Source organism: Solanum pennellii, chromosome 4 (genome assembly GCF_001406875.1).
Source record: "Solanum pennellii chromosome 4, SPENNV200".
Lineage (NCBI taxonomy): Eukaryota > Viridiplantae > Streptophyta > Magnoliopsida > Solanales > Solanaceae > Solanum > Solanum pennellii.
Window position 1 is genome coordinate 63,323,711 of NC_028640.1, and position 13,877 is coordinate 63,337,587.

General features: G+C 35.0%; 1 protein-coding gene across 1 annotated transcript; it reads left to right on the plus strand.

Moving 5' to 3' along the window:
• Window positions 1–4,198: 4,198 nt before the first annotated feature.
• LOC107015882 lies at window positions 4,199–13,359 on the plus strand. Its single transcript, XM_015216309.2, has 7 exons — window positions 4,199–4,574; window positions 6,585–6,670; window positions 7,353–7,499; window positions 7,607–7,715; window positions 11,795–11,918; window positions 12,455–12,728; window positions 12,944–13,359. The coding sequence occupies exons 1-7, from the start codon at window positions 4,445–4,447 to the stop codon at window positions 13,049–13,051; spliced, it is 978 nt and encodes a 325-aa protein (XP_015071795.1). The 5' UTR covers window positions 4,199–4,444; the 3' UTR covers window positions 13,052–13,359.
• Window positions 13,360–13,877: the final 518 nt, after the last annotated feature.

The following is a 13,877-nucleotide window of genomic DNA, read 5'->3' on the forward strand; positions in this document are numbered from 1 at the left end:
CAAAATAGATGATATAATCTTTGATTTTCAAAATTTGAAATTAATATCCAATTACGTGCTGATTTAATGCTGATTAATGATCTGTTACCGTAAATTAAGCTGTTTTAGTTAACAAGATTAAATGTACCGTTTTTTCCCCATTTTTTTCTTAACAGTTTAAACTTACCATGTATCATTTACCATGTATCACTAGAGTCTAAAGTATCACGGCACAACAATTTTAAGGGATTTTTAGTAAATACTAAATTTGTCGGGACAGAGTGTAATTATTGAATTACACTATGGGATTCCTTAAATTTTTACTTTCTTTTATTCATTGTTTGAATAATAGTTAATGGGCCATCTGAAAAAATCTAAAGTAGGCCCAAATGTTGACCCATTTCATCAAAATCCAAACAAATTGACCCACTAATACAAAATCTAAACATCTAAACAATTTTAATGATCAAACACAACAAAATAATGCAGAAAAAAAAGTAAAAAAAAATAAATAATAAACATAAAAATTGAAATAAAAAATAAATAATAATAATAATACTTCAAGCAAATCATCAACATGATAAACTTAAAGAACATTAATAACACAAATCCGACATCAAACGACTTATATGGTCAAACGAAAAAAGATAATGATGAATTTGGATAAAGATTGAGAGGGGGGAAAGATTGACATAACTTCCAGGTAAATGAAGGTCGCCGGAAAACTTTGCTGGAAATTTTTTTGACGGATTTTGAACTTAAAATTTATATCAAATGATAGCCCTTGAAGAGCTCTACACATTTATGTAAAGGGTTTGGGATGGGAATGACCGGAACTTTATAAATCTAAGGAAAAAGTAAAAATTTATATTTGATTTTCCTTAGATCTACGGAGTTTGGCTATAGATATGGATGAAAGGTTTGTAAATTTAGGTAGAGGAGGATGAAAGGAAAAGATGGTAAATTTTTTTTAAAAAATTCCGGCCAAAAAGGTGGTGGTGGCGGTAGCGGTGGCCGGCCGGCGGCATGGTAGTAAGGGGAAGAAGAAAGGGAAAAAAATCTAAAATAAAAATTAAAAAAATGCTAATTTTTTGGAGTTTTGTATGTTTGTTTTGGTCCAATAATAGCCCTTGGATCAAAATATCACGAATGGTTGAGATTCAATCTTGACCATTTCTATGGACCGGGTCAAGATCAATTGGGCCATCAGAATTGATCTAAATCAGCCCAATTTAAACAAAATTGGGTCATTTGAGCCAATAAAATAATAAAAACAAATACCCAAAATTCAAATAAAAAAAATAATAATAAAATTCCTTACTAAAAATATTATAGGAGTAAATAAACACGTCAAAAATTAGGTGTTCACAATGGTAGCTGATACCAGAGTGTGTGTAACACACACCTATTAAGAGCGTGAGAACCTTGAAAAAGGGTCTAACAGTCACATTAAGACTTTTATATAGACATCATCTTTCTAATTGGATCTAACACCATTATTGGACAGAATTTGAAATTTTCTTGGCCTTTTATTTATTTTTATTTTTTCTTCCAAATTTTTTCTCTATTGTTTATTGTCATTATACTGCTCTATTTATCATAAAATACGCTATGAAAGACAAACAATACTTTCAAAACATCTTACTAACATTAAGCATAAAACAAAGTAAAATTCAAAAAATTCAACAACATCAATGTAATCCACTAAAACCTAAAAACTAACAAATACATAAATAGAAGATGAAATCCAGATTAAACAACTAATAAATTCAAAAATAAATTGAAAAACCTACCTAGATAAATTGAAAATCAAACAAAAACAACAAAAAAAACTCATATAATTTTTGAGATTGAGTATTGCTTCAGACATCCACCACTAAAATGACTCATGTTTCAGATCCAAGAAAACACAAATTTATTGCCTTCCTCTCGTCCTCTTCACCTTCTCCGATCAAAACGCCTTCATTCTCACCGCCTCCGACAAGCTTCAGCCAGCAACTATAAACGAAAACCAACAACAATAACAAAAATACCAAACCAATTCCCCTAATAAGTCTGAACCTTCTTAACGCCACCAATCCTGAGCTCCAGCAAGATTGTGAACAACTAAAAACAATCAGACCACCCAACAGACCTCGCCTCTTCCTTAGGCCATCGTCACCATCGAAATTCCAATCCAATAAAATTCAAAATCAACTTCGAACTCCACCAAAATTGTGAACAATAAAAAATCATGCCAACATAATTGACTTCAATGGAAAGAATAGAAGAAGTAGGAAAAAGGAAAAGGTAAAGACAATGAGAAGAAGAGATGAAGTGAAATTGTGGGCATAGAGACAGTTATAGCAAAAAGAAAAAAAATTGGAAGAAAAGTGTTGCTACATTAATCTAATATAATAAAAGAAAAATTGACGTGGAGTGACTGTGTGCGTGAGCGTGCGTGCGTGTGTCATTTTATAATCATACGTGTCATTTTATAATTATTTTTAAAATTATGTGTCGATTGTATGTAATACACACAATTGAGTGTTAAAAAAAGTGTTTAAATATTTTCACACTGAATCTCTTTTTTCACAAAATTTAAATGACGAATCTTAATTTGTGAGTCTAGTTTTACATTTTTTTTTAAAAAAAAATTGAAATCACTACTGGAAATTTTACTTTTTGGAGAATTGAAATTTTAAAATTGGCCTAAATCATCCACAACCACTTAAAGTTGTCATCATATTTCACTTAGACACCTCAAAAAGGGATGTACCTATTGAACTCTTAAACCTTAAAAAATTTATACCTATTTGACACAAACTGACAATCAGTTGAAAAAAATAAAAACGTATATCTCAAACGCTAATACATAATAGATTTACCAATTATATGATGACACATGACATTAAATTTAATTTTTTAAATCACTGCTTAATTAATTCGAAAAGTATTTTAAAAAATTAAAAATTCTTTTCTTAATTAACAGCCTCCACGCTCTTTCCCCTTCTTCAAAAGATCCATTTCTGATTTCCCTGGAGCCGACGTCGGCATCGACTACGGCAGTAAACCATCGCTCCACCTCTTTCTTCTCTTTCATTTGTATCAACAGTACAATAATACTTGTTGTCCATTCAAGCTAAATACTCATTCTCTTTCATTTTGATATCATCAAAATCTTTGACTCTTTACCTTCATCTTCTCTACATTAGCAACTATTTATTAGAATTGAAAAAAGTATTTTTTTCATTATTGATAAAAGGGATTTTTCCAAAATATTTGAGACGTAAATCAACATAAGAAGAAAAAGAAAAAAGAAAAAGCAGGAAAGAGCACAAGAGGATGAGAGAAAGAGAGGTGGAGGGAGTGTGCTGTGCGTGCGTGTGAAAAAAAAATGGTGAAAAAATAATTGATGGAGGGGGAAGAAGAAGATTGGTCCTTTTTGTTTGTTAATTTTTTTTTAATTAATTTAGGAGTATAGGTTAAGGGAAAAAAAGAAAAAAAAAGGTACTATTTTTAATAACTTAACGCGCTCAAAGAAAGTGAAGCACACATTTTTTGCCATGTCAATATTTTGTGTCTAATAGAAATAACTTTTGAACAAATAAAGTGTTCAATTGACACATGAATAAGTTAAGGTGTCTAAGTGAATAATGCGAACAACTTAAAGTGGTTGCACATGATTTAAGACATATCGTTTGAACCTATATATGGAATCATGATTCAAAATCACATTGGTTGAAGTAGAAGTTTTGTTAATATGGATGCAAATTCTTATACTCTCCGTTTTAAAAAGAATGATCTACTTTTCTTTTTAGTATGTTTAAAAAAGAATGACATCTTTCTTTTTTATAAAAACTTTCCACGTGGGATGTTTAAGACTACAATATTAAATGACAATTTTGTATATTTGACATAACTTTAATTTAGGACCACATAATTAAAAATTTTCTTTATTTTCTTAAACTCCGTAACAAGTCAAATTAGACTATTTTTTGTAAAACAAAGGAAATATAATTTGACCGAACAAATAAATCATAATTCTTAAATAAAATATCAAAACATTATGACAAACCACTTTAATAAATCATATATACCTTTTTAAAAACGATCTACAAAAAATAAATCATGAAAAATTTATCAAACCAAAAATACTCCAAGTTGGAATAACTACCTTATTGAGTAAAAAGAATTAAATAAAAAGACAACTATTTATGAAAGGGTAATAATAATGATAGACTCCACCCCAACTATGACTTGTTGACATTTTCATTCTTCTTCTTCAGACAACATAACAGAAGGGAATAAAAAGCACCTCTTCTTCCCTAACACCAAATTTTCTTTGGGGGAAGAGAGACTCATGTGTGTATCTATTTGTAATAAACAAGAAAGAGGGTATCAGGGTTATTGATTTTCTTGATGAATTGAAACTTGATCATTCTACACTTGTTAATTTCCGGAGGAATTGGGGAAAAAAATTAAAATGGAATTGGTTGATCAGTCTGAATCTTCTCCTTTGGTTCCTCCTTCTGTGATCACTGACACAAGTGAGATCGATCTTGAAGCTGGTTCTAGTGAACAGATTCAGTGTAGGATTTGTCTTGAGACTGATGGTTAGTTTTCTTTATTTCTTCATTTCGCCCTTACTTTCATTCTTTATTATTTGAAATTTTAGTTGGTTCTAGTGTATTAATTGGGAATTTTGTGGTGTTCCTAACTGTAAAGCTAGCTGTTTTGGGTGATTCTTGAGGACCCTTTTATGGAGTGAAAGTATTTTGGTGAATTTGGCTTGAAAATATGATACCATAACCCCAAATGTATTAATTGGAATTTTTATGATGTTTCTAAATGTAAAATAAGCTGCTTTTAGGTGATTCTTGAGGACCCTTTGATGTAAATGAAAGTATTTTAGTGAATTTGTCTTGAAATTTGATACCATAACCCGAAATTATACTACTCAAGTAAGCCGGATGAGTTTTGCATTGGGTTGAGAATTTTGAGCATGTCGTAGTATTACTTTTGTCTGATTACAGTGGAAATGAAAATATCATGTGATACTGCATATATTATATTTGGATTTGTTACTTATCAACATTTGTTTTCCATTTGGTTTATTAAAGAAATGAAAAAAACTAAGAATTTTTTAGTAAGAGGCAGTGTGAATTTTTTTGCGCTTGGTGGATGCTTGTTTTTCTGGGTCATTTGTTGTTTATTTCATTCTATAACATAATATCATTTGCCTCGGTGATGGATGTACTAATGAAACATATTCAAGGAGATGTGGAGAGGTGCCATGGTGTATGTTCTTTGCAGATGACATAGTTTTGATTAACAAGACTCTTGACGAAGTTAACGATAGGTTGGAGGTTTGGAGACAGAATCTGGAGTGTAAAGGGTTTTTAGGTTGAGTAGGATTAAGATTGAATACTTGGAGTGCAAATTCAGTGAAGTAACTCACGTGACACATGCGGGAGTACAGATTGAAACACAAGTCACTCCCAAGAAAAGAAGTTTCAAGTATTTGGAGTTAATAATATGATGATGTTCCACATCGTATTGGAGTAGGTGGACGATATGGAAGCTCACATCCGGTGTCTTGTGTGATAAGAATGTGTCACCAAGCATTGAGGGTAAGTTTTATGAAGTGGTGATCAAACTGGCTATGTTGTATGGGGCAGAGTGATGGCTATTCAGAGCTCGCAATGTCACATGCCCAGAGGATGAGAGTAACGTAAATGAGGATGTTGAGATGAATGTGTCAACATACTAGGTGTGATAGTATTAGGAACAAAGCTATCTGGGACAAGGTGAGAGTGACCTCTTAGGTGAAAAAGATGAGGGAGGCGAAATTGAGATGATTCGGGCATGTGAAGAGAAGAAACACATATGTCTCAGTGAGGAGGAGTGAGAGGTTAACTATAGTAGGTATAAGTAGAGGTAAATGTAGACCAAAGAAGTCTTGGGAGAGATGATTAGATAAGACATTCATTAACCGAAGACATGACCTTAGATAGGAAGATATGGAGGTTGAGGATTAAGATAGAAGGTTAGTAGGTCGAGTGTTGTTAGTTTCATTTTCAGTATCATTGTGAGGAGGAGTGAGAAGTTAACTACAGTGGGTATAAGTACAGGTAAAGGTAGACCAAAGAAGTCTTGCGAGAGAAGATTAGATAAGCCATTCATTAACCGAAGACATGACCTTAGAAAGAAGATATGGAGGTCGAGGATTAAGGTAAAAGGTTAGTAGGTCGAGTTCATTTTTAGTATTGTTATTATTACTTCCCTGCTATCTTATTTTTTATTTTAGTATTACCTGATGTTTTTTCATTTGTTTTGGTTATCTATTACTTTGCTACCGTTCTCTTCTTTATTGTTTTCAGCATGACGCTATTATATTTGTTTTATATACTTGTTTTTATATGCTTACTTGAGCCGAGAGTCTACCGGAAATAGTTTCTCTACCTTCACAAGGTAGGAGTAAGGCTGCGTGCAGCTGTGCAACACCCTCCCCAGACAATTACACTGGATATGTTGTAGCATAACATTATTGGGTTATATGTGCTGAACTTGTGCTGTTTCAGAACTGGGATGTGCTTATAAATGTTTTTGTTTTTTCTTTTCAGGTAGGGATTTTATTGCACCTTGCAAGTGTAAAGGTACATCAAAGTTTGTTCATCGGGAATGCCTGGATCATTGGCGTGCAGTGAAAGTATGTTTTTCATTTTTGGCTTTGAATCTGTATTACTTGAGCAGTTTTAACCTTGTTATTGTCGAAAGTTGCCTTGTTGCCTAATTGCTTTTGTGTTAGAAAGGCACTCCATCAAGATTTTTGTCATTTCTTATTCTTTTATAACCATGGTTTTCGGGCTAGCTTGCGCGCACCTCAAATAGTTCCATGGGTACCTGCTACCTCCCATCAGTTGCCCACCAAGACTTGGACATGTCGAAAAATGGGAAGAAATCACCTAGTGTTTTTGTCTCCGTTGGAATTAGAACATCAGATTTTATGACACTCAAGTATCCACTCCACTGATTAGTAGGTCGCAGCATTGGGTGCTAGAATACTGTTATTCCTTACCTTACTTGGAATTAATTTGTTCTTGTATTGATGCATTAAAGTGGGGAATCAGGATTTGATTAGTGTCATTTGTACATATATTGAGCATGTATAGCTTTGGACTAGGCACTTTACTTGCAAGAGTCATTTTTCGTGTGTGCTTTTCATTTCAACACTAATTATTTGATAAAGTAGTTGTTGAGGCTTTCCTTTCATAGAAGCAATGTCTGCATAAGAGTACTGATAACTTCCAAGCAATTTACAAATTACAGTAGGCAATATTCACCAGAATTATATTTATTTTCGGTAGCTAAACAAAATTTGTATTTTACAGGAAGGATTTGCTTTTTCCCATTGCACAACTTGCAAAGCTCCCTATTACTTGAGAGTTCATGTTCCCACTGATAGAAAGTGGCGAACTTTGAAGTTCCGATTCTTTGTGACCAGAGATATTTTGTTCATCTTTCTCGCAGTTCAGCTTGTAGGTGGTTGGTCCTGTTTACAAATTTTGTTCTTTGATTTTCTGAGATATCCTTACCTTTTTTATAGAGAACATATCCAACTGAGCTCTTACCCTTTTCATTGCAGGTTATAGCCTTGCTGGGATATTTAGTTTACTTGATTGACACCCACCATAAGTCTTGGTTGCGTTTTACTTGGGGGTTTGATAGCGAACTAAGCTTCTACTATCTATGCGGTAAACATCTTGAGCTTTCCACTAGTTATTATTTGTTAAGTCCTGATGTTTTCTTTTGATTGGCTGTATGTGCTAAATCATGGTGTTGACTATGACAAAAGAAAGAGATATTTTAAGTAATGATATTTCATGTTGTCTTGTCCTATAAGTTCTGTTGTGCCAATCTCCTTTACTCTCCCTCTCTGGGACTTATATCCTTTTCTTCATTTGTTTGTTTCCTGGACAAAATGAAATTTGTGATGGTTGATATGGTGGTTTGAGGTATCTTGCTCCTCTTGAGATATTTTCTCAATGAATGGACATTATACCCTTCAAGAAGCTGTACCAAAACCAAAATCTTCCCTAATAAGACTTTTATATGGTTATATCGTCCCCAAGAATGATGTGACAGGAAGGGTTAGGGTCACCTATGTTCATAGATGCTCTTATGTTTTTAAATTTCTGTCCGAAGATGACACTGAGAGGATTCACATTAATGCTCAGTTAGTAGTTTGTGGACGCCTTTTTTGTTGCGCGAAGGTGGTCCGTGGCCGTTTAGGATAAAGTTGTTCATATTAGGAGAAGGAACAAAAGATTGTAGGTTTCCAGTATGGTAGGACTGTCCCTGCACCTACAGTATATGGACCTCTTCATGCAAATTGGTGACAGTTCTGGAGGCTTTACTGGATCAGGATACTTAAAAAGCGTCCAGAGAGGAAGTAGGATGTTTCTGGTGTAGTGCTTCTATAGGTTACTAAGAGGAGATGTCACAGTGTTCTGCATCTATCAGTTTGACTTCCCAAAGCTTAGATAAAGCTATGTATTTTCAGCTGGTTGGCAACAAGGAGGGCATAGCTGAAATATGAGAGGATAAAATAAAGTAGTTGTCATGTGCAAAGTTTAGGAGAAAATGTGAATCACCTACTATTGCTTTGTCTGGTGGCAAGGCAATTGCCTATTTGCTGTAAGAAGTGAGCAGTTTCTTAAGCATTAAACCATATGGCATTATGACCAGGGGCAGTGTAATGTCCCTGATGGAGGGCGAGACAGGAAAAATGGTTCAACGGGCTTCAAGGTTGGGAAGTTTTTGAAGAAGGGTGCATATAACGCCTTAGGAAAATCCCACATTGTAAAGGGAGAGAAAAGTAACATGCCTTAACATAACATAGATTTAAATGGTGTGTACGCTTTTGAGCTCGATGATGGAGTAGCAAGGGACAAATAGGTGAGGTCTAATGGGTCAAAGCAGACGATATGTGCCATGGGCTTGGGTTATGAAAAATATGTATCAAGAGTTGGACCTCCCGCAATATGATAGTAGGGCAAACCTCGGCTAGGAGGCTGAGTCCCCAAGGGATGTGTATGTGGCATCCTTGACGAAGGGTGGGTCAAGGACAAGGTTTGCCATGCTTATAGGTTGACAAGCTGCATATACACTTTAGGCAAACCCGACATTAGAAGGGGAGAGAAAAATGATGTGCCTTATTAGACTTGACGCAAGTTTACTTGGTGCTCGTGGTTTTTATCTCGATAATGATGTAGCCCAAGGTATAATCCATGAGGTCTATTAGGTCAAAACTAACTATTTGTACCATGGGCTTGGAATGTGATTTCAACTACCAAATTGTGATAGAATATCCCTCCCCCCCCCCCCCCCCAAAAAAAAAAAAAAAACAAACATATGTTTGATGTCGGTTTGTAGTGTATCAACAAATACAAAACACCAGCTGATGTGCATTCTCATTAACAAAGCTGTCATGGTAGAATTCCATGCTGCGACCCACACAAACGTTGTCCTAATTGCTTCGGGAGGGAACTATCTCCCCTGTTTCGCAGAATACCATGTAAATGTCTTTACAAAAAAATATCTTCCTAGGTTGCCCTTTGTTGTGATGTAAAATCCTAGTTCTTGAGATTTACATAGTTTAGGTCATTCTTAGAGCATAATAGAAACATGCCGAACACTTGATAACTAGCAAAGGTTTAATAAAACACATGCATGAATAGCTTCCGTTATATAATTGTCATAAGTAGTTGCATAATTACCTGCTGAAGCACTGGAAGTTGCATAATCTTGCCATCATTTAATCCCTGTATTATATTTCTCACATTATAATCCCTGTATAACTTGCTCATGGCCAAACGATCCTAAAGTGATCCTTGATGGCTTGTTAGTATTCAAGATTTCAAGGGGTTTATAAATTACGGGACTCGTATATTTTCCTTTTAATTTCTACTTCTGCTAGTAGTTTATGCTTTTATTTGAGATATGCTTAATTAGTACCTTTTTCACTGCAAGAATATTATAAATGAACTAAGTGGACCGTTGATCTTTTGTCCCCCCAAGTTCATCTCCATCCATCATTTGGAGGTTCTCTCAGAAGTAACAAAAAATAGTCCAAACATAGTGGGAAACTGAGAACGCTGGATAAAAAGATAAAGGCACATCCGGTAGCATTTTCTCCAAAAATTTTAGTCCAACAGAACTATAGAAAATGCAAAAAGGGATAGAAATAATCATTTCCATGGGGTGATTATATGGTGAATCAAACCTAAGTAGCTGTATCGTCCCTATTATGTGGGAGAGTTAGAAAAAAGGAAGGTGGGTATGATTGGTGAGGGGGTAGGATAGGGGATTAGATATCACATATGCCTTTTCATATAAATGGCACTGAATAAATGTCGCAGAACTATAGATCTTAAGATAGATGTGCAGTCATACAAGATATGATAAGATTAGTCACTTTTGATAATGGGTGCAAGTAGATCACATAAATAAAACAACAGAATTGTTTAGATGGCGTATGATCGTGTCCGGTGTATGCCTCCAGATGAAGCAATGATGATTTGATTTGATGATGGGAAGTGTTTGACAATCCACAAAGCACATAATCTCTTGGAAGTTTTAAGACACAATAGAAGTGAGGGATCTGTATAGGCGATATCAATGTATTATGCTTAGGGTTTAGTTGTTATAGTTCTAACTTGCATAATGTTTAGTTGTTAGGTGTAGATTTAGAGAACTTACTGTTTCAAAGAACTTCTAGTTTTGCTTACAACTAACTTCTTGTAATGGAATGAAATAGACTTGATTAGAGAGGACTGGATGGTGTTGTGAAATCTAAATCAGGCTGGATGAGTTGGTGGGACTGGGACCCTAGGGTGCAGGGTGGAGGTTTTAACCTCGTCTAATCAGTATGCAAGGTTTGGAAGAAATCAGTATGGGAAGGGCCAAACATTTCAGTAGGCAAGTTATTCCCACCAGATGCATGTCAAACCACAATCTAGGTACGCCAACATAGATTGTTTAGAGGATAGCTCATATAGTGCGAGGCTGTGAGCCCCTCATCCTTCACTATGTGGTGAAGAATCGAGTCTCACTTATGTAATATCTTCCTCTGATTGTATAAATTTTAAAAAGAGATTCTACAAAACAAAACCAGACTGTGGATGAGTTTTTTACACTCCGGTCGGGTATTGGTGTATCAAAAGGCCCCTTAAACTGTTTGCTTGTTTTTGATTTTGAGTTAGTATTAGTAGATGAAAATGTCTTGATAATAAGATCCAGTTGAGCGTGGAAGATATTTGTCATGCAAAATATTGCTTGTCTATCCCAAAGTATTTGGTTTTCACCTTTGCATTCCTTGTGATGACGGCATGAAGCAATGCAGCAGCTTCCCCAACATGAGAATACGGGGGCCACCTCAAAATTACAGGAGAAAAAGAGAAACAAATGGAGCAAGAGACGGAGAAAAAGGGGATTAAGTATCACAGCATCATTGGTCTGTTTCTTGTTAATCTGGGTGCAGTAGCATTAGTCTATTTCTGTATATCTTGGCAAGAGACGTCTGATTCCTTTATGTCCATCACGGCACTCAAGGACCAAAGATGGTGCATAATTTTTCAAAGGCACCCAAGGATCAAAGATAGTGCATAATATTTTTAAATAATTGATAGTTATTGCAATGGGAAAATTGTGTTTGTTATTCTTCGTGATAAATATATGCTTACCATTTAATGATATTCAACTTTAGTATTCACATCCTCTAAAAAAAAGATAAAAGAAACTAACTTTGAGGTATTGATTCGACAATGTACAGGGGCACTTTTATTTTTCGCTCTGCTAGGCTTATCTGGTTGCTTCATCACCTGTTATGATCGAAGAGTGCGCAATGATTTGGCTCAACCCTGCCGCGAACTATGCCTTTGCTGTTGTCATCCTGGGTAAAGAATCTTGACTCGTCGTTAGTAATGCGCTTAATACTGTACTCTTCTTCCTTGTTGCTCTCATCATCAATCCAAGGAACAAGTAAATGAAGGTTGACCAATGCAAGAACATTTTTCTGTTACATCACTTTTGCACTCTTGATAGACTGCAACATAGCGCAATTAAGCATTGTCATGAAGTTGTGTTTGTTTAGTTTTCTGGATAATTGTTATTAAGTCTTAAGGAGTATAGGACAAAATATTTGTGTTGTCATTCTGAAAATCTGCTGCTTTGTTTGGATGTGTCCATCATCTATTGTTATACATGCTAAAGCTGTTTTTGACGGATCACCTGTTATCATTTATTAATTTTTATATTAATATTTTATCCGGTTTCTACTGCTTTAGCATCTTGTACAACAAAAGTGCGAGAAATTGTGCTCTCTGATCTCTTTCTTGTGTTTCTTGTGATGCTACTTCTTGAGGAATGATTTGTAGTTTTCTTTTTCTGATGGCTGTTGCATCATCGTTATCTTATTATGATGCCCTTGCAGAATGTGTGCAGACTGTCATTTGCCTGGTACACTTTGTATGTGGACTGATTGCACAACATGCTTTGAAAGTTGTGCTGGTGCGGCCAGTGAATGTGGAGGTTGCTTAGGAGGTGCCGGTGAAGCTGGGTTGCCGCTAGTACTTATAATGGCTTTAATTGTGCTAGGACTATTTACCGTCATCGGCATATTTTATAGTGTTTTGGTTGCTACAATGGTTGGACAGAGAATATGGCAGAGGCATTACCATATACTTGCAAAAAGAATGTTGACAAAGGTGCGCTTAACCCTATTCTATGTTTTGTGCTTTCTTGCCATTCCTTCCCAATCATTGTCTTGAACCCTTTCACCGAGAGGCGGTTCATTAAAATGTTATATTCAATAAATCCTCGAGTACACGATACCACTCATAATTTGAGGCATGATGACTTCTACAATTCTTAATATGTTTATCAGCAACTACCTAATGATATGTTTGTTAATCTTTTGAAGGAATATGTTGTGGAGGATGTCGATGGTGAGGTCAACGGAAATGATTGGTCTCCGCCAGCTCTGCCACCAGAGCATGTTCAGCAGCTGAAATCACTTGGACTTATGTAAAAAAATTGAGGATTTTGACGTAAATGAAACTCCATACAACTGGGGCTCTCATCACGAGATTTGGTAGTATAAGCAATTTGACCTGCAAGGCATAGTAAGGTCTGTGTACATCGTACCCTCTCCGGACCCTCTATGTGGGATTACATAGGGTATGTTGTTGTAGTTAAACTTGCAAGAGAGAAGATCTCTTTCAGTCCAATATTGTTCATATTTGAGGATGATCACATGTAATTGTTAACAAAATAGACCCCCCTTAACAATCCAAATGAATTAACAGTTGCAATCTGGTTTCGCCCCTTCTAGTTCTAGTAGTTCTCTATTGTTATATTTGTTTGATCCTTTCCAAGTATGTGGAATTGTTTTGCTTTGCTTTTTGAGAAGAAAAATTGAATATTTGCTTGTCAACAAGAAGCTGAAATTGTAGTTTGGGGTATTAGAATGAATTGTATGTTGTTAGCTCTGCATCAATCTCAATAGTAGTGGGGTACATGTATAAAATTGAATAAATAGATACATGTGTTTTAGGTGACACAATATACGTAGGACATTACATATGATGTGAATTATCACATGTATAGAACGTCATATAAGATGTCTACTTGTTCAACTTTATACGAGTTTATGTGTTTGTTTGTGCAATTTCAAAGTTCAAAGGCATAGATATCAATTGAGATCAAGTAAAGTGATACATTTTTAAAAACTATTGTACTTAATTAAGGAAGTAGTTTAAAGTTTTTCCCAAAGCAATATACTTTTTCCACCCAAGAAAAAGAAATTAAAGAAAAAACTACAATTACCTACACAATTTCTCTTTGGACATTTTTTT